At 42.3% G+C, this 19,663-nt stretch overlaps 1 protein-coding gene and 1 pseudogene across 1 annotated transcript; one reads left to right on the top strand and one right to left on the bottom strand.

Moving 5' to 3' along the window:
• Nucleotides 1-7,185: 7,185 nt before the first annotated feature.
• On the bottom strand, nucleotides 7,186-7,671 carry LOC143639745 (small ribosomal subunit protein uS15 pseudogene; annotated as a pseudogene).
• On the top strand, nucleotides 7,658-18,127 carry LOC143639737 (uncharacterized). Its single transcript, XM_077107776.1, has 7 exons — nucleotides 7,658-7,681; nucleotides 15,465-15,591; nucleotides 15,771-15,831; nucleotides 16,378-16,534; nucleotides 16,871-17,585; nucleotides 17,670-17,928; nucleotides 18,013-18,127. The coding sequence occupies exons 1-7, from the start codon at nucleotides 7,658-7,660 to the stop codon at nucleotides 18,125-18,127; spliced, it is 1,458 nt and encodes a 485-aa protein (XP_076963891.1).
• Nucleotides 18,128-19,663: the final 1,536 nt, after the last annotated feature.

Below are 19,663 nucleotides of genomic sequence, written 5' to 3'. Positions count from 1 at the left end.
AAAGACATAAAGAATTAACATCTGGGAAGATCCTTTTTCTCTCTTTCAAAATTGTAGTAAGACTTTCAACTTTCCAGGTCCCTTAGAACAGTATGTAAGAAACCACACTGGAGAAAAGTCCTGAATGTAGAAATGTGGTAGGATCTTTGCTTGTTTCAGATCCATTTGAACTTGTTCAGACTTGAGGATATTTTAATTTTATTTCATTTTATGTATTTATTTTGAGAAAAAAACTGTAGGTGTGCGAAAATGTTTGTGCCTTCATTTCTTTTTTTATCTATTCAGAGGTATCAAAAATGCACCCTGGTTTGGAGAGGAGCATTGCATCAGCATGAAGATTTTAAAACAACATGTTTTCTTGGTTGAATCTCTCTTATTTTTAGATTCCATTTTCCTGTATTTTGAATCTTTTGTGTCTAATGTTTCATTACATATTCTGTATGTTAGTTTAGGCCTCTCCACTCCTACCTTTTGTACAGGTTGGTGAGATGTCTCTTCTGAACTTCTTTCCTCTCTGTCTTTGTTCACATTTCACCCAGGAGTGCTCCACCACTGAGTTTCTCCACAGTCCTTTTAATTGTTGTTTTTTGAGATGGAGTGAGGCTGGGAGCTGGGACCATAGGGATGTGTCTGTGTAACCTGAAGCTGGCCTCTTTCTTTTCCTTGATTGCTTATTGAGCTGTTGATGACTCTGGGTCCCCACTCTTGACACTTGTGCTTGTTCTAAGTCTCATGTATTGTGCTGTATGTAAGCACATTAAAGAGCATTATAACATAATGTCATTTGTGTATATTACTTGGAGAGGCACTTTCTCAAAATATGTTTTGTCCTATGCTTGAGTTGCTTTCTTTTTTCTTTCCCCAGTTCTGGGGACCCAATCCTGCCTTGTGTATGGTAGGCAGGCATTCTTGCACCTAGCACTCCCGTAGCTCAGGTGATGAGTTTGCTGGTGCTGTGTGTGTGGACTCCACTGATGACCACATCAGCAGATGCAGCTCTGTAGGTGTTTCCTCCACAATTGCAGATGGTCTCTTCCTTCTTAAAGGTCTTTTATATCAGTGAATTTTTTTTAAAAAACTACATCCAAGTTAGCTTTTCTCCCCATGAATAATTCTTAGGTGGAATATCTAGAAAACTCAGGTTTGATTTCTCTCTGTGTTTAGAGTAGCTCAGTAGCCCTGGGAAAATTGTGTGATAGTTTCAGGTTTAAGGTTAAGAAAACCTACTTAATACACTCTACATGACCAAAGGGTTGGTAAGGAGTGTCCCAGTCTGATGTGCTAATATAGTGGCATTCCTTTCACCACCAAAGAATCTTAAATAAGCTTCTCCAGAGACCTTTGTTAAAATTTTCTTTCAACAGAATGTCAGGTAAAGATTTTGCAAAGATCTCAATATGAAGTCTCAGAGACTTCTGGTTTTGTGATAAAGCTTATAAGACCTCGGACTAATCTTACAATTGGTACACAAAGTACTTTCTGTGAACTAAAAAAAATTCTTCACGTATACACCTACAGAAAATATAAACCTCTATCCCTGTCCCACTGGGTGTAAATGAAGATCAATGAAATTCCAAGCAGTGAACCAAAAAATTTTAGGTGATACACCTCAGAATCCTGCAGCTAATAAATCTAATCCTGGAACATCTTTGGGTGTCTAGGCTCATGTGCCCTACATCATTGATGCAGCTACAGCCTCCCATCAGGTGACATTCTGCAGTACATGCTGTGGAGACGGCTGTTTCTTCTCAGGCTAAAGGATCAAAGTGAGGTTACAGAACAACTCCAAAGCTGTGGACACACATTTTCTATCATGTCCAACTACAGCATCAACTAGTTATGAAAATTAAATATTTCCCTGGCTCATGAGAATGAGAGGATCTGGGAAAGGGCTGTCGGGGATGAGGGATGGGGACATGTGCTCGGTTCATAACCTTCCTTTGATCGCAGGAAGAGGCTCCCAGTTTTCCTATCTTATCACAGCTGGAGGGACTCATTGTAGCTCCTTAGGCCCCAGATTCACCTGCTGCTGAGGAAGAGGGTGACCTGACCTTGTGTGAGGAGCTTTTTCCACTGACAGGACTTTGACCTGCAGGCCAGGAGACTGCAAGGGAGGCATGGTGTTCAAAGGGCCATTCTCAGAACCATCAGCCAGTCTCCTCACCCCCAAGCCTCATTGTGCTCCAGCTGTCATCATTCAACAGTGACCACGTGTCCCTGTCCTGTGGAAAAAGGTCCCAAGCATCACCAACATGCAAGTGGAAGAGGCCACAAATCATTTAACTTGGGAAACCAGGAGGCCTGAGAATGAAGCCATCCAAGCCTCTCTGACCAAGCCCAAGGTAGGAGACAACCCTGGGCAGAGCATAGTTTTGGTGTCCTCAGCCAGAGCAGCATATCAACATGTGTGGCCACCTTTTCCTCTAACCTTCCTTCACCAGAAGGAAACCAAGCCTCTGGTGAGACACACCCATCACAGGGACCAGGGATGGAGCCAGGACCCCTGTCCAGGGGTATGACTCCTGGAACCCACGTGTAGCCTGAGCTTTCCCCAGAACAAGGCAGAACTCCCACACCCAGTATCTTTAATTTTCACTTTAAAACTAGAAAAAGGGGGCTGAGAGGATTCCTCGGGGTGTTTTCTGGCCAGGCATCTAGTGTGGATGGGCTGGCACTGGGGTGGGCAGCAGAGTCTCAGTCCTCTCCTCCCACTCCAAATCCCCCTCCAGGGAAATTCCTGTGTCTAGGCTGTGGTGCTGCTCTTGGTGCCAGAGGACAACCCCACCTCAACCCCAAGCCCTCTGTGACTGTCCTGACCATGGGAAAGCTGGTCATCCCTCAAGGCTGTTTGACACATCTCTGGGTCTCATGTTCCTACTCAATTCTTTGAATTGCCCAGAGCTCAAGGCTGTATGCACCCAAGTAACCTGAACTGAGATCTGGGGCAGAGTTGGGTCCACTCCTCACCATATTTCTTGTTCTGGGTCCCAAGGGCTGATGAAACATGGGGATGATGCAGGCCTGGGATTATTACTGTCCTGGAAATGGGTCTTTGAGAGGTCTGTGCAGAACCCCAGATCACATCAGCAACCCACGTGGCCTGGGTCCTGATCCCCACTTAAGATCTGCCCTTGGCAGGAGCAGCCTCCAGAACTCAGCCTTCACATGGGAGGAAAATGGCATTTCTGTCGTTCTGTCATTGCTTCCCCACTCATTGTCCTCGTGGCACATGACTCTTCTGTTAGACATGAGGTCCTCTTTCAGGTGCCCAATTCGGCTTGGATTTTCAGCTGACCCTGAAATGGTTCATATTGTTAAGAGCATGAAAGGAGCTGACAGGTTGCCTTTATGTCCCAGGGAGGCCACAAGGTTGGATCACCTAACATTGTGTGGACTCTGCAGGCTTTTGTGTATCCTGGAATGTGCTTGGGTTTTCTGCAATAACAAACCCAAACAAACACAGAATAACCAAATTGTAAACTCTAATTGACATCAAACTAAGGACTTTCCATCTCATTAATGAAATATTTTGCTTTGTGCCAGGTGTGGTGGTGTTGCCTTAATCCCAGCCTCTAGGGAGGCTGAGTCAGGACGATCAAGAGTGTACAGACAGCCCCAGCAAAGTTGAGCTGCTAAGCAACTCAGAGACCCTGGCTCTAAATAAAATACAAAATGAGACTGGGGATGTGGCTCACTGATTGAGTGCACCTGGTTCAATCCCTGGCACCCCCATCTTCCTCCCCCCCAAAAGCCAATTGTTTCTTCTGATTGGCAGAATCCTGGACTCTGTGGCATGTCTGTCATTCTGTCATTGCTTCCCCACTCATTGCCTCCTGACTCCGGATTCTTCTGTTAGACATGAGGTCCTCTTTCAGGTGCCAAATTCAGCTTGCATTTTCAGGTGACCCTGGAATGGTTCATATTGGTAAGAACGTGAAAGGAGGTAACATGTTGCTTTCATATCCCGGGGAGGCTACGAGGGCGGATCATCTAACATTATGTGGACTCCACAGGCCTTTGTGTGTCCTGGACTGTGTTTTGGGTTTTTGCAATAGGAAATCCAAACAAACACAGAACCAAATTCTAAACTCTATTTGACATCAAACTAAGGGCATACCATCTCATTAATGAAATATTTTTTTTGTGCCAGGTGTGGTGGTGATGCCTTAATCCCAGCCACTAGGGAGGCTGAGGAAGGAGGATCAAGAGTGCACAGGCAGCCTCAGCAAAGGCCAGGTGCTAAGCAACTCAGTGAGACACAAGCTCTAAATAAAATATAAAATGGGGCTGGGGATGTGGCTCACAGATTGATGCCCCTGAGTTCATTCCTGGCACCAATGGGTCCCTCCAAAAAGAAAAGCCTACTCTTTTTTCCAATTGGCAGAATCCCAGCCTCTGGGACAGTCATCATTTTGCTGCTCCTTTGCTAGCAAACAAGTTTTTATTTTTTTTCTTGTAATCTCACAGCTGTGTCCTCATTATTGGATTGGCATTGGGAAAGAGGGTGGAGACTTCAGGTACACCTGTCTCTTGGCTGATATCTCTCAATAAATTTTGGTTTTAAAATATTTTGCCTGATGTTGGGGAGGTAGTATAGTAGAACTGTTTTCATAGTGTAGGACTGTTTTCATAGTGTAGGACTCACATTCTCTTATTTTCAAATTTGTTTTATACATTTGTATCCCAGCAGTGACCCCTGCACATAGCATGGAATTGGACCTTGTTTTCATTCTGTCTGCTAATTTCTACCTTAGGATAGGATTGTTCACTCAATTGCCATATAATGTCACTGTTGATATAGTTTGATTTATGTCTGCCCTTTTACAATATTCTATTTTCTTATGTCTTTTCCCCTCTATTCTTCTTCAAGGTGTTGTTTTTTAAAAACTGGCCATTGAGCTTAGGGGTGCTGTGACACTGAACTACATTCCCTGCCCCTTTTAAATTGTATTTTGAGAGAGGGTGAAGGTAAGTTGCAGAGGCTGGCCTAGAATTTTTGACCCTCCTGGCATGATTTTCACCACCATCCCAGGGTATGGCTCTATTTTTGTTGTTGTTGTTGTTTTCTAATAAATGATTTATTCATTGATTTGTTTCATTTTTTAAATGTATTGGCCTAGTGATGTGTCATCATATGTAAAAAATAAGCTCACTTGGCCAAACCTACAGATGGCCTTGTTAGAGACCTGGCACTCTTAAACCACAACACAAGAAAAAGAGCACAGGCTCCAATTTTGAATCAAACTAAATCAAAGTTATATTTACATATCCAAGAGCTGGCCATGTCTGTCTCTCCCTAAAGCCTGGGCTAGAGATACCCCAGCTCTCTAGGAACAAATTTTTATAGTACAAATGTTTGCAAAGAGGGGAGTCTTGAGAACTTACAGTAACCAGGATTTGGACAAGCATAATACAAAGTCAGATAGTAGGTTAATGAACTACATGGCTTAACATTTCAAGGTAGGGAATAAATTCAGATCCCAACATTAGAATGTATGAGGTACCACTGAGGTTTCAGAGAGGGTTGTTATCTGGTCACGGGGAGCCATGTATGGGTGACTTCAAGGCATGGGCAGGCATTCCAAGGAAGTTTAGAAATTGCAGTAATTTATAGTAAAACAAAAATTAGTTTTCTTGAGTTTTGGACAAGATGGCTCCCAATCTTAAGAAGGAATTAGGCGGGGTTTCAGAGTTATATTCTCAAACCCATTACATTTATGGTCCCACCCACCTTCTTTGTACCACAATAGCAAAAGTGCTGTAGATGGAGCTCAGGGGTTCTATACCCCGGTCATGGATTCAATGCCCAGTACAGGAGTGGAGGAGCACCTAGAGTTGAGTTCTCAGTCCTAGACGGGTATGTGGCCACTATTCCACACTTGGGGGAATATGACTGTTTATATGTAAGCCCCCCTCCCCATTGTCATTGATAATGTTGGTGGGAGACTGTTTTGGGGCCAGTGTGCAAGATGTGAAAGACTTCACCAATTCAAGTTAACAGTAAAAATACAATTGTATTTACTTTCTGGGAAGGGGTAGATACTGAAGCCAGAAATAGACAGGCAGTCAGTACAGACAGGTAAATAGAGTCAGGTCTGATCAAAGAGGCCAATTTTGAGTGAGTCTGGCACGTTGGAGACTGTCCCCTGAGGGCTAGAAATGTTAATTCCTTCAGAGCCCTCACTCCACCCTAATCAAGAACTGCCCTGGCTCCTTCCTGTTGCTGAGGTAGCCTCTCCCAGGAATTGCCCCTCCTTATAGAGAGCTATTAGGTTGTTATGTGTCCTTGGCTGCTACATCCTGCCCTTCCCTTTTCAGTCCCCCCTGTTTGTCACCTTTGTGCCAACTCACCAAGCATTCCTGGGCCTCGTCACCAAAGCAGGAAGGAGAAAGATAAGGGAGAAAGGCATGGAGAACCTGGGTTCTGGGCCTCTCAAATTCACCAGTTGCTGAGTGCACATGGAGGACTGAGCTACCCTGCAATAAATACCTCTTTGCTGCTTACAGGGATCCTTGCCTCTTGTGGTCTTTTGGGTCTTTTAGCTTCACTGATCAAAGTTCCTTTCCTTCTTTTAATCATAACCTTTTCTGTTTGGTTTTGGGGTAAACAGATGACATGATGTGTGGGATCACCAGAGTCAGGTTACTTCCTAGAACTCCCCTAATAGTGGAAGTAGAACATGGACATTAAGTACAAAGCAGCCATTTTATTTCCAGTGCACATTGCTGCCTTAAAGGATTGACTCCCCTTCCCCATTTTCCCTTGTTCTACTGGGGAGAGAACACTGAGCCAAATCACCAACACCAATTGCTTACTTTCTTAGCTCAGGCTATCTCCTCAAAAGATTAGTGGCCAGGAGGTGATGAGAATTACTGAAATGATTGTCAAACTTTTTTAATTTTTAGATATCACACATGTGTGATATATGTGACATCTTCAAAAATTTTTTCAAAAATTTTGTGACTGTCTTGCTAAGTTGTCTAAGGTCGCACCGGGTGATACTATATATGTATATAGGTATCTTTTTGTTTGAGATTCTGTGGTATATTCCCTTTGGGGCTCAACCTCTGAGCTAGAATTCCAACCCTTTTATTTTATTTTCAGATAGGATTTTCCTGTTTGTGAAGCCAAATTTATTATTTATTTATTTATTTTTTTTAGTTAAACAATGCTTTTATTGTTTGAGTACATACATAAATTTATGCCACCAGGGCAGAGGCTGTGGATGACTCATATATCCAATTTGGGGGAAGGACCTGCTTGGTCTTATAATACTGAGCCAATCGGTGAATTCGGCTCTCTATCAGAATCAGGCGCAATTTAGCATCCTTATCCTTTCTATTCCTCTCAAGATGCTTTCGAACAGCAACTGCTTTCTTAATTAAATGATAGAGATCCTCAGGAAGATCAGGGGCAAGTCCTTTGGACTTCAGGATTCTCAAGATCTTATTGCCAGTCACAAAACGTACTTGTGCAACACCATGTGAGTCCCTCAGTATCACACCGATCTGTGAGGGAGTCAGACCCTTCTTAGCCAGTTTGTAAATCTGCTCCTTCACGTCGTCAGATGTCAACTTCAACCAGGTGTGGACGCTGCGGCGATAGGGCAGAGCCGACTGGGACAGGCCCTTCCCGGGAGCATGCATGCGACCCATGATGGCGGCAGTCAAGGACCAAAAAGTGTGAAGCCAAATTTAAAGAGGAGAGTTTATGTAACCAGGTTAATGGGGTGTAATAGGAGCCAAAAAGAAAATGGAGTATAATCTGAGCCTGGGAAAAGCAGAAAAACACCTGAGAAATTAAAATATTAATGTCCCATGACCCTGGGCAGGTCTTAAATCAGAGTTAATGAAGTAGCTCCCAGTAAAACAGGGAGATGCTAATCAAACCGCCCTAAGCTGTTCCTGCCCTGGTTTCTGCTCCACATCTCATCAGTCCACCAGTTTCCCACCCTTTGACCTTTCCACCTGTGCTGGGAGCCATCAGCCAAGTAGGTATGACAAATTCCTTGCCAGCTTACTCCCATGCTGTCTAGTGGAAGGACTTCTGAAAGGTGACCTTGCTCAAGGACCAGGGCAGGATCCGTGTTTAGGGTGTTCCCCCTTTAGAATAGGGCGGTTTAGCATAATAGATTAGGGTGTTCCCCCTTTAGAATAGGGCGTATCCTGCTGCTGAGTTCCTCTTGAGTTCTTAGGGTCAGACAGTATAATTCGGGAGACAGAAGCCCAGGAGAAGTGGATTTGGGCAGAGAACGTGGATTCCCCCAGAACGTGTTTGTAGACGGCCTGTGTGAGTTCGGGAATAAAGAATTGCTGTTTGAATCTACAAGCTGAGTGGAGACTCGTGATTTGTGCCCAGCCAGAGACTGCAGCACACCTGCATCCCCCATCACATGCACAATAAAGGGAAATAAAGGACAGAAAAGTGGGAGGACAAAAGATGACCTTAGGTATAAAAGGGAGAAGACCTTGCTTTTCAAGGGATTTCTAGTTTCCAATCCCCTTCTTCCTGGGGGTTGGGTGTTAATCTTTTCTGCTCTCCCTTAATTAAGCCTTCCACTTTCCACTCTCCACGTGCTTCTCTGGTGTTATACTTCAGCATTTGGGGAAGCAAGGACCCGTCACAGTAAACACAGTTAACACTGTAGATCCTGACCTGAACCTTGGGCTCCTCCTGCCTCAGACTCCCCAAGTAATTTTTTTTAATTGTTGTTTGTTTCTGTGGTGAGGGTAACACCCAGCGCATCACCCATGCTGGAAAAGCACTCTCAAAGCCATAGCTCAATCCCATCCTTACCAAGTTCCAAGCAAAGGCTTCTAACTTGGATATTTTTCCAACCCAGCAAAGACACTCCACCTGAAAAGGACTGGGACCAAGGATCTGTCACTCTAGGATATTTTAGGAAGTGATTGGATAACATTAGCTGTCAGTTATAAGGCAGAGGTGTTCCTGGAGGCGGCCCATTAGTGTTTCTGGGGTGGAACTGTCCAATCAGATTCATGAACAGAGGGGAAGGGCGGGCTTTGGAAATCTCGCGGGCTTTTCTTCCTCACCAACTTGGCTCTTCCTTCCTGGGCCCCATGTGCTCTGCCCTAAAGGCCTAGGTGATTCTGAGCAGCCCATGTCCCGGAGATCTCTGGTGCTCAGGGGTTCCTTAAGAGAACACGGGTCCCCAAGGAAGATAAAAATGGTGAGTATGTGACAGGGGCTGAAGGTACGCAGTCAGCACCTGCCTTGGGGCCCCGCAAACCAGTGAGCTGCAGAGCCTGGCGGAGTCGCTTCTGGAGGTTGCCCTGGGTCTCTACCCTGGTCCTGGCGCTTGGGATGGATGGTAGAAACTTGAAGTCACCTCCCTGGCGACTGACCCTAAGCCTCTATCCCCTGGTCCCGCGGGGTGAGCTGGGTGTTGGGTGCCCGAAATTGGTGCAGAGGGTGCGGCCTAGTCCTCCATGGTATTTGTCTCTGGGATCCTGCCCTCTGGGCCTGAGGGGTGGGCAGGTCCCTGAGGTCAGCTCAGAGCATGAGGCCCAATTCTTGCTGGCAGGTGGCCCTGGGCTCCATCCTGTAACTTCCATTGTTGAATGGGCTGCTCAAGTCCCTGGTTTTCCCTAGCCTTCCTGCTGGTGGCCCGCCCCCACTCTTCCAAATGTGTAGGAAGCAGGATCCCAAATCCACTTTCCTTTTCCCTGTTTAGAGTCTCTGAAGGCTGCTGTAGGTCCTTCATTTGCAGTGGCCTGCTGCGTTCTAAAATGCCATCTTCCTCTCCACTTCCCATCACTCTCAAATGTATTTTCTTCCTGTGTTTCAAATGAACACAGTCTATTAATTTTCACTTTTCCTTTGGTGAAGTATTGCAAGGAATATTTTCTTTTTATATTGGGGATCAAAACTAGAGAAGGTTTATCAGTTAAATCCTCAGGACCCCCCCCCCCCTTTTTAAAAAGAGATCATATACCACTTGTTTTGGACACAGTCCTCCAGTTTATGATCATCCTGCCTTAGCCTCCTGAGTCCCTGGGATTACAGGCATGTGCCACTATCTCTGGCAAGCATAACCTTTTTTTTTTTTTTTTTTTTACAAAAGAGAGAGAGAGAGAGAATTTTAATATTTATTTATTTATTTTGGCGGACACAACATCTTTGTTTGTATGTGGTGCTGAGGATTGAACTCTGGCCGCATGCATGACAGACAAGCATGCTACCCTTTGAGCCACATCCCCAGCCCATAACCTTTTTTTTCTGTTTCTGAATATCATCCTTTAGGGGAAAGAATAGTAACTTGACACATCTTGTGTTCTGGTAAAATAGCGGCTTTAAATGAAATAAGGCAGTGGATTATTGATACTAGGGATATTGAATCTTTAGCTACATCTTCAGCTCTTTTTTGTTTGTTTGTTTGTTTTGGCAGAAGTCATTTTTCTTCTTGACTTTTATTACTTATACATGACAGTAAAATGCATTTTGACATATCATATGTAAATAGAGTGTAACTTCTCCTTTTTCTTGTTGTACCTAGTGTCCATTCACATGGCTCATGCAGTCAAATAGGATAATAATGTCTGATTTATTCTCTTGTCATTCATCTCCAGCCCTTTTAAATTTTATTTTCAGACAGGATCTGGCTATGTTGTCTAAACTCGCCTGGAACTTCTGATCCTCCTGTCTCAGCTCCTTAAGCTGTTGGAATTAAAGGCACTGGCCACCATACCTGAGGGAAATAGTTTATTTTGACCCAAATATTAATGACCATCCTCAGGAACATGGATTCAACTTATCCTGATTGATGTATGTGTCCTATTCTGGAAGAAATTACATCTTTTCTAATAACAGGGATTGAACCCAGAGGAACTTAATCACTGAACTGTATCAGCAACCCATTTTATATTTTATTTTGAGACATGATCTCACTACATTCCTTAGGGCTTTACTACGTTGCTGAGGGTGGCTTTGAATTTAGCAGTCCTCCTGACCCAATCTCTCAAGCTGCGGGGATTACAGTTGTGCCCCACTGTGCATGACTGACAAAAACATTTGAAAAGGAAGTTATGCATGAATACATGAACCAAGTGCATTGGTCAGATGATCAGACGGGTGGCTATAGTAAAAAAGGGGAAATTTCTTCTGTAGGTCCATTATTACATTGTTAGCTTTGGAAGATGGTAATTATGTCGGGTAAGGTTGGTAATATATTCTGAGAAGTTCATTTGTTTGGAGAATTTTTGAATAATACAGAAATTAAGGTAATTGGCTTTGAAAGAGTTTAAGAGAGCCCAAGATAATTGTTGCCAAGCATACAGAACCCTGTCTTATACCTCATGGTGGTCTAGTTCCCCAAAGTCAGGTGGTCTGAAGGTTCATTGATATAGAGCAAGTTCATAGAGAACTTCAGTTCACACCTGCCTAAATTCTGTTTTTTGTTTATCTTCCTAAGGGCTAGACACCTAATCTGATTTTCTCAGGCAGGCTTCTTTGGACACCTCAGAGAGTCCTATGTTCTCAACCACTATCCATTCCTGGGGCTGCCACCATGTGCCCACAGCTGTCCTGTGCCCTGCATGGTAAAAGGAATTTTATGCCCTGGGTCAGCTCCTCTTAGAGGACAGCCAGAGTTGTGAGGTACAGCCTCTTGGGGGATCAGCTGAGGTCTTGGGGCCAAGAAATGTCCTGGAACAAGCCTCATCTAGACAACTCACTTCTTGGGACCTTGTTTTCTCTCAAGCCCTATTCCCATTCCTTGGAGAAAGTTGGACAGTCAGCCTGTGGATGCTGGTGCTGAGGGGCCAGGTCAGCAGTGACTCCTGCCCTTTCATTCTCTCACAGTGTGAAAGAGCAAAGCCTCCCCCAGAGCATAAGGACCACCCACCCCAGTGCAGAGCTGTGCAAACCTGAAAAGCCTCGTAGACTGGAGTCATGGTCCAGGTCCCTGGGAGGGTGATCCTGGAGGCTTTCAGTGAGCAAGACCAGGAGAGGTCATGTCCCAGCTGTCAGAGACCTTCCCTTCCCCTTGAGCCTGACACATGTGTGCTCCCTCAGTACCAAAGCTTTCTGTGTATCACTTTGAAATGATGTGCTCACTTTTCTGATGCCCAGGTTTATTTATTCAGAGCCAAATGGGATGGACTATTATTAAAGAGGCAAGAAAGAAGTGATTTTAAAGTCTAGTTATATTTCCATTGTTAAAATCCACAACTTACAGCCAGGTACCCTGGGGCACACTTATGATCCTTCCTGCTCCAGGGTCTGAGACAGGAGTGTTGCAAATTTGAGGACAGCCTTAGCAACTTAGCTGGGCCTTTTGCAACCTGGTGAGACTGCATCTCAAAATAAATTATAAAAATGACTGGGGGTGTGGCTTAGTAGTAAAATATATCTCTGGGTTTAATCTCGGGGGAACCTAATCAAAAAAAAAAAAAAAGAAAGAAAGAAAGAAAGAAAACTCCCAATGTATTTTTTTGCTATTCCTGAGTGTGCATAGAAAGTTTGTAAGATTCAACCTTGTCTTTCAAATCGAAATCCAACCCTAGATTACAAAATGCCACATAAGATTCAGAGAAACATTGTCTTGCATTATTGCTGAAAAATAGTGGTGGATACATTTATGAATGTGATTTCATAAAAACTAGTATCTTTCCTTCACCAGGTGATGAATTTGACAAAGGATGCCAGTTTTTCACCATTGTTTTCTGGACTTGACAGGTTCATGTCAACTGTGTGGTTTTTTGGTATCAGGAATGGAGCACAGAGGTGCTTAAACACCAGCCCCTTTTAGATTCTTTGTTTTGAGAGTCTTGCTACATAGCCAAGGGCCTCAGACTCCTGAACCACTGGGTTACAGATGTGCACCATCACACCCATCTTCATTGTAAATTTTAAGGACAATTTTGGCAATACCTGAAATACAAAATTATGACCATTTAATCACTGAATATCAGTGAAATAGTAAATGACACTTGTTTTCTGGAAAGGAGCGATACAACTGCTAAATAAGGGTGCTGATTCCTTTAAGAGCACTCCCACTATGTCACTTGATTCCTGTTCCCTCCTAAGTGCCTCCTAAGGCCACTCCTTTGGGAGCAGGCCTTTTAGCTTATGAAATTTGAGAGCAACATGAATGCTCCCTCTACTCTCTCTGTCCTCTACAACATTTTGGCTGGTCTTAGATGCAGTCTACTATTTTCAATTTTTTGAAAAGTATTTTTTGTTGTTGCTATAATTGGACACAAAACCTATTTATTTATTTTTATATGGTGCTGAGGATAAAACCTAGGGCCTCTCATGTGCTAGGTAAGCACTCTACTGCTGAGCCAGAATCCCAACCCTCCTATTTCCATTTTTAGATGTAGTTTTTCTTATATATACCCCCCAAATACAGTAAACCATGCCCTAAATTTCACAGAATTTACTGAAATGCTCAGTGTGTTTTTAGAGAGTGTAGATTATGAAAACATGCAATCTCCTTTGTGAGAAAGTTTGTTGTCTTTCCATTGATTCTGTTGTAATTTATGCCTCTTTATGTACCTTTTGTATTATAATCATTTTTATCTCTCATTATGTGTACTTTAGTTTTTTTCCTGAGTTTGTGTGTGTGTGTGTGTGTGTGTGTGTGTGTGTGTGTGTGTGTGTGTTTGTGTATGTGTGTGTGTGTGTGTGTGTGGACTGCTGGAGATTGATCTGAGGGCCACATACATGCTTGGGAGGTTTTCTACTACAGAGCTACTCTCCAGTCCAAGAGAATTAGTATTGTAGACTGTTGTTTATTTATTTGCTTACTTATTGTGTGCTGGGGATTCATGCCATGGACTTGCTCATGCTTAGTTCTCCTCCAGAAATGAATTTCAATTTGTGAGCAGAGTTCTGGTGTTTTAGTGGGGAATAAACCTACAGGCACTTGACCACTGAGCACATTCTCAGCCCTTTTTTATGTATTTATTATTTCTGTTTCTTTTCTTTTTTTTATATTTTGTATAGTTGTAGATGAACAAAATACATTCACTTTGTTTGTTTGCTTTTTCTGTGGTGCTGAGGAACATATCCAGTACCTCAAACATGCTAGCAAGTGCTCTGCCACTCAGCTACAATCCCAGACCCCCTTTTAATTTTTGATGAAGACCAGTCTCTCTAAATTTCTAAGTATCTTGCTAAGTTGCTGAGACTAGCCTCCAACTTGCCATTTCTCTGCCTTGACTTCCCTAGTGGCTGAAATTACAGGTGCACACAACCACACCAGCAGTTGGAATGACTTTTTTAAAAAAATATTTATTTTTTATTTGTAGTTGGACACAATACCTTTATTTTAGTTATTCATTTTTATGTGGTGCTGAGGATTGAACCCAGGGTCTTGCACGTGTGAGTTAAGTGCTCTACCACTGAGCCACAACCCCAGCCCCTGGAATGACTTTTGAAGACTTATCATCCAATTTATCTCCAGATGGAAATAGTATTGAAAATCAGTTTCTTTGCTTTTGTCCATAGTTTTGAAATTTGTACGTATGAATCTCTTTGCTTTATTTTTGCATTATTATGAAAATGGTATTTAGCATATACTATTATTTCTTATGTATATATTTGTAAAACTTCATGGCTTGGTAGTTTATTTACTTCTTTATTAGTTAGACTTTGTTTTTCAGAGCAATTTTTGGCTTACATAGTTTATTAGTCAGTGTTCCCTAGAGGAACAGCATCAAGAGGAAGTTTGATTATAAAAGGGGACTTATTAGATTGGCCTATTTGTCCCAAAGCTGGATGTCCACAGTGGCCATCTGCAGGGTGGAGAGCCTGAGAAGTAGTAGCTGCAGAGTCCAAGAGGCTGAAGCCTCAGAACAAGAGGGATCAGTGGTGCTGCCCTAGTCCAGACCAAAGGTTCTGAAAACTCCCTGGAGAATCAATGGCAGACTCCACTTTGGGAGAGTGAATCAGGCAGGGTCTGATATCCTCAGGCCATTGCAGTAGCAAACAAGAACCTATTGGAGAAGAAAGGAGCTTGCTCTGCTGCTGCTTCCTTCTTCTTTCAACTTTTGTTCCACCTAAGACACAGTCCTATTGGATGGTGCTGCCTACCTTAAAAAGGTTTGCCAGTTTGGCTCACTATCCCACATGCCAATCATTTGTAGATACACCCTCATGGACACATGCAGAATCTCATTAATCATCAGTATCTTTTAATCCAATCAGGGTGACAATTAAATGTGTTATTACTCATACTACGGAATACCCCTTCTTTCCAGCTGATAGTCTCCAATGTTTTCAAAATATTGCATTGGTGTAGGGTGTTTGTTAGGTTACTAAACCAGTGTTGAACATTTGACGAAGTAATGAATGAAGCAACATGTTATGATAAGCCAAAGTTAATCCTTTACCTTAGGGTTCCTCCTGGAATCATGTGAACACCATGCATGTTGAGTATAGATTTCTCATGCTGTGAATCTCTCCTGGCCTCCACTATACATTTGGTGGGATATTTTAGATCTCAGTGACCTTTAAGGATGTGGCTGTGAACTTCACCCAGGAGGAGTGGGCTTTGCTGGATCCTTCCCAGAAGAACCTTTACAGAGATGTGATGCTGGAAGTCCTCAGAAACCTGTCTTCTATAGGTAATAATGATGTTTTTAAAATTAATCAAATAGAGAACTCATGTTTATTGTGTTCATTTAAGTAGAAGGTGAAAAGGGAATCAGTTGGTGAATTATTGCAGCATAATAACATGTATCATTTGGCAAAGAATTGTTAGCTCCTAAATATTCATAATGATTGTTCTGTTCTCTCATTTTAGGAAACAAGTGGGAAGACAAGACCACTGAAGTTCAGATTGAAAACTCCGGGAGCAATGTAAGGTAACTGTACTCACAAGAGGAGTCCATGAGGGGGTTTGAGAACTGTCATGTAATATTTAAAGGAAACCAACGAAGGAAGTATGCATAATTTGAGAAGTATTTATTCTTATAGTGCTTTTTACCTGAAGTATATACTTAGCTGTAACAGATATTCCGTCTTTTCAAAGTATTTGACATGCAAAAAGTACTATGAAATTGCATATGTGAATACTACTATTTGGATAATAGCCATAGAGAAGCTGTGTTGAAAAGGACTGTTTGCTTTCAATCTCCTTATTTTTAGGAAAGTTGAACAAGTCACAAAACCTAGCCTTTACCTGATGTTGGTAGTAATGTAAAGATCTATAAATACATAGAAAATTGTGACTGAATCAAGCATTGATTATGTGCTTGTCACTTCTTCTTCCTTAAAGAATTCATATGGTAAACTCAAAGGCACAAAATGGTGTGGGAAATCCTTCAAATCAATTCCAATTCTTAATTGAACAAAGAAAAATTTTAATAGAGTAAATCCATGTCATTTCCATGACCTTCATTCCTTCATAGGCAAATCACATCATACCCTGGACACAAATCCTACAAGCATGAGGAATATGAAGAGAAGCCATGTGAATGTAAACAATATAAGAAATCTCTGGTTTCTCCCCAAAATGTTCACACACAAATGTTAATAGAAACTGGAGATGGACCTTATAAATGTACAGTATGTGGGAAAGTCATCCGTCATTCCAGTGGCATTCAAAGGCATAAAGATACTCATACTGGGTGGCAACCCTATGTATATCAGCAATGTGGTGAAGCCTCATCTTCTCCCACACGTGTTCCAAGACACATGAGAACACACAGTGAATGTAAACGTTTTCAATGTGAGGTATGTGGGAAAGCCTTTTGTTTCTCCTCTTTATTAAGAAGACATGAAAGAACTCATGCTGGAGAGAAAGTGTATGAATGTAAACGAGGTGGTCAGACCTGTATTTCATACACAAGTCTTCAAAGGCACAGGATCACACACATGGGGAATGAACGTTTCAAATGTAAGGTATGTGGGAAAGATTTTGCTTATCCCAGTGTACTTAGAATACATCAGAGAATTCATACTGGAGAGAAGCCCTATGAATGTAAGCAGTGTGGAAAAGCCTTCACTCAGTCCTCTAGCCTTCACTCACATGAAAAAATTCATACTGGAGAGAAGCCCTATGAATGTCAGCAGTGTGGAAAAGCCTTCACTCAGTCTTCTGGCCTTCACTCACATAAAAAAATTCATACTGGAGAGAAGCCCTATGAATGTAAGCAGTGTGGCAAAGCCTTTCTTACTGGCTCTGGCCTTCAGATACACGAACGAACTCATACTGGAGAGAAGCCCTATGAATGTAAGCAGTGTGGGAAAGCCTTCACTCGGTCCTCTAACCTCCACTCACATAAAAAAACTCATACTGGAGAGAAGCCCTATGCATGTATGCAGTGTGGCAAAGCCTTTGTTACATCCAGTAAGCTTCATAGACATGGAAGAACACATATTGGAGAGAAGCCCTATGAATGTAAGCAGTGTGGCAAAGCCTTTTCTACATCCAGTTCTCTTCAGATTCATGGAAGAATGCATACTGGAGAAAAGCCCTATGAATGTAAGCAGTGTGGCAAAGCCTTTGCTACATTCAATTACCTCCAGTCACATGAAAAAACTCATACTGGGGAGAAGCCTTATAAATGTGAGCAGTGTGGAAAAGCCTTTTCTACAACTAGTAACCTTCAGATTCATGGAAGAAGACATACTAGAGAGAAATGCTCTGAATGTCAACAATGTGGAAAAGTCTTCACTACTGCCTCTGGCCTTCAGATACATGAACGAACTCATACGGGAGAGAAGCCCTATGAATGTAAGCAGTGTGGGAAAGCCTTCACTCGATCCTCTAACCTTCACGCACATGAAAAATCTCATACTGGAGCGAAGCCCTATGATTGTAAGCAGTGTGGGAAAGCCTTTGCTACATCCAGTTACCTTCAGATTCATGGAAGAATGCACACTGGAGAGAAGCCCTATGAATGTAAGCACTGTGGCAAAGCCTTTGCTAGATCCAGTCACCTTCATTCACATGAAAATACTCATACTAGACAGAAGCCTTATGATTGAAAGCAGTGTGGCAAAGCCTTTTCTAGATCCAGTTACCTTCAAATTCGTGGAAGAATGCACACTGGAGAGAAGCCCTATGAATGTAAGCAGTGTGGCAAAGCCTTTGCTACATCCCCTATGCTTCACAGGCATGGAAGAATACATAGCAGAGAAAAGCACTATGAATAACAACAATGAGGAAAATCTATTGCCACATCCTGTCTGCTTCACACACGTTAAAAACAGATACTGCAGAGAAAACGTATGCATGAAAACAATTGGTAAACTTTGCTGTTATTACTGTTTCACTCATATACATGTAGGAAGTTACTGGAGAAAAATCCTTTGAATGTAAAACCTGGTAAATCAATATTTCATGTCATCCTCAAAGACAAGGAAGGACTCACACTGCTGAAAATGTGTGTGTGTGTGTGTGTGTGTGTGTGTGTGTGTGTGTGTAAAAGAGAGAGAGAGACAGACAGACTCTGGGGATTTAGTCTGGTTGTGCTCTACCACTTAGCTACATTCCAGTTACTTTTTATTTTGAGACAGGGACTTGCTGCATTTCTTACGATCTTCCTAAGATGCTGAGGCTAGCCTCCAACATTGATCCTTCAGAATCAGCCTCTCAAGTCTCAGGAATTAAAGGCATACACTACCACTTCCAACTGAGTAACTCTTTAAGTGTATTAAATTATCACAGATTATTCCATTTTCCCTATTGCCTTCAAAGCCATTTTATTCACATTGAAAAACAAACCCTCTGAATGTAAGCAGTGTGGCAACACCTTTGCTACATCCCATCAGCTTCATAAACATGGAAGAATACATACCAGAGAAAAGCTCTGGAATACATACCAGAATACAAAGTAGAGAAAAGCTATATCCTGTCAGCTTCCCCTCCAGCCCTGTTTTCTTCTCATATATGAAAACACAGAGAGAAGCCCAAGTTGTTGAGCTGTTCTAGTTTTGTTCAGTTGTATGAAAAGACTCATACTGTAGAAAATGCTGAGTATAAGCCATGTGAGGCAGTATTCAGCTTTCAGAGTTTTCTTCAAAGACATAAAGAATTAACATCTGGGAAGATCCTTTTTCTCTCTTTCAAAATTGTAGTAAGACTTTCAACTTTCCAGGTCCCTTAGAACAGTATGTAAGAAACCACACTGGAGAAAAGTCCTGTATGTAGAAATGTGGTAGGATCTTTGCTTGTTTCAGATCCATTTGAACTTGTTCAGACTTGAGGATATTTTAATTTTATTTCATTTTATGTATTTATTTTGAGAAAAAAACTGTAGGTGTGCGAAAATGTTTGTGCCTTCATTTCTTTTTTTATCTATTCAGAGGTATCAAAAATGCACCCTGGTTTGGAGAGGAGCATTGCATCAGCATGAAGATTTTAAAACAACATGTTTTCTTGGTTGAATCTCTCTTATTTTTAGATTCCATTTTCCTGTATTTTGAATCTTTTGTGTCTAATGTTTCATTACATATTCTGTATGTTAGTTTAGGCCTCTCCACTCCTACCTTTTGTACAGGTTGGTGAGATGTCTCTTCTGAACTTCTTTCCTCTCTGTCTTTGTTCACATTTCACCCAGGAGTGCTCCACCACTGAGTTTCTCCACAGTCCTTTTAATTGTTGTTTTTTGAGATGGAGTGAGGCTGGGAGCTGGGACCATAGGGATGTGTCTGTGTAACCTGAAGCTGGCCTCTTTCTTTTCCTTGATT

Source organism: Callospermophilus lateralis, chromosome Y (assembly GCF_048772815.1).
Source record: "Callospermophilus lateralis isolate mCalLat2 chromosome Y, mCalLat2.hap1, whole genome shotgun sequence".
In the NCBI taxonomy this organism is placed as follows: Eukaryota; Metazoa; Chordata; class Mammalia; order Rodentia; family Sciuridae; genus Callospermophilus; species Callospermophilus lateralis.
This window is presented reverse-complemented; position numbering and strand designations above follow the sequence as displayed.

Excerpts from the sequence above, each read along its gene's own strand:
- LOC143639737 (XM_077107776.1), top strand. The coding sequence starts at position 7,658 with ATGGCGGCAGTCAAGGACCAAAAA. Across the intron at positions 7,682-15,464 it reads CGGCAGTCAAGGACCAAAAA|ATCTCAGTGACCTTTAAGGA; the intron begins GTGTGAAGCCAA and ends GGGATATTTTAG. Across the intron at positions 17,929-18,012 it reads CACCTTCATTCACATGAAAA|AATGCACACTGGAGAGAAGC; the intron begins TACTCATACTAG and ends AATTCGTGGAAG.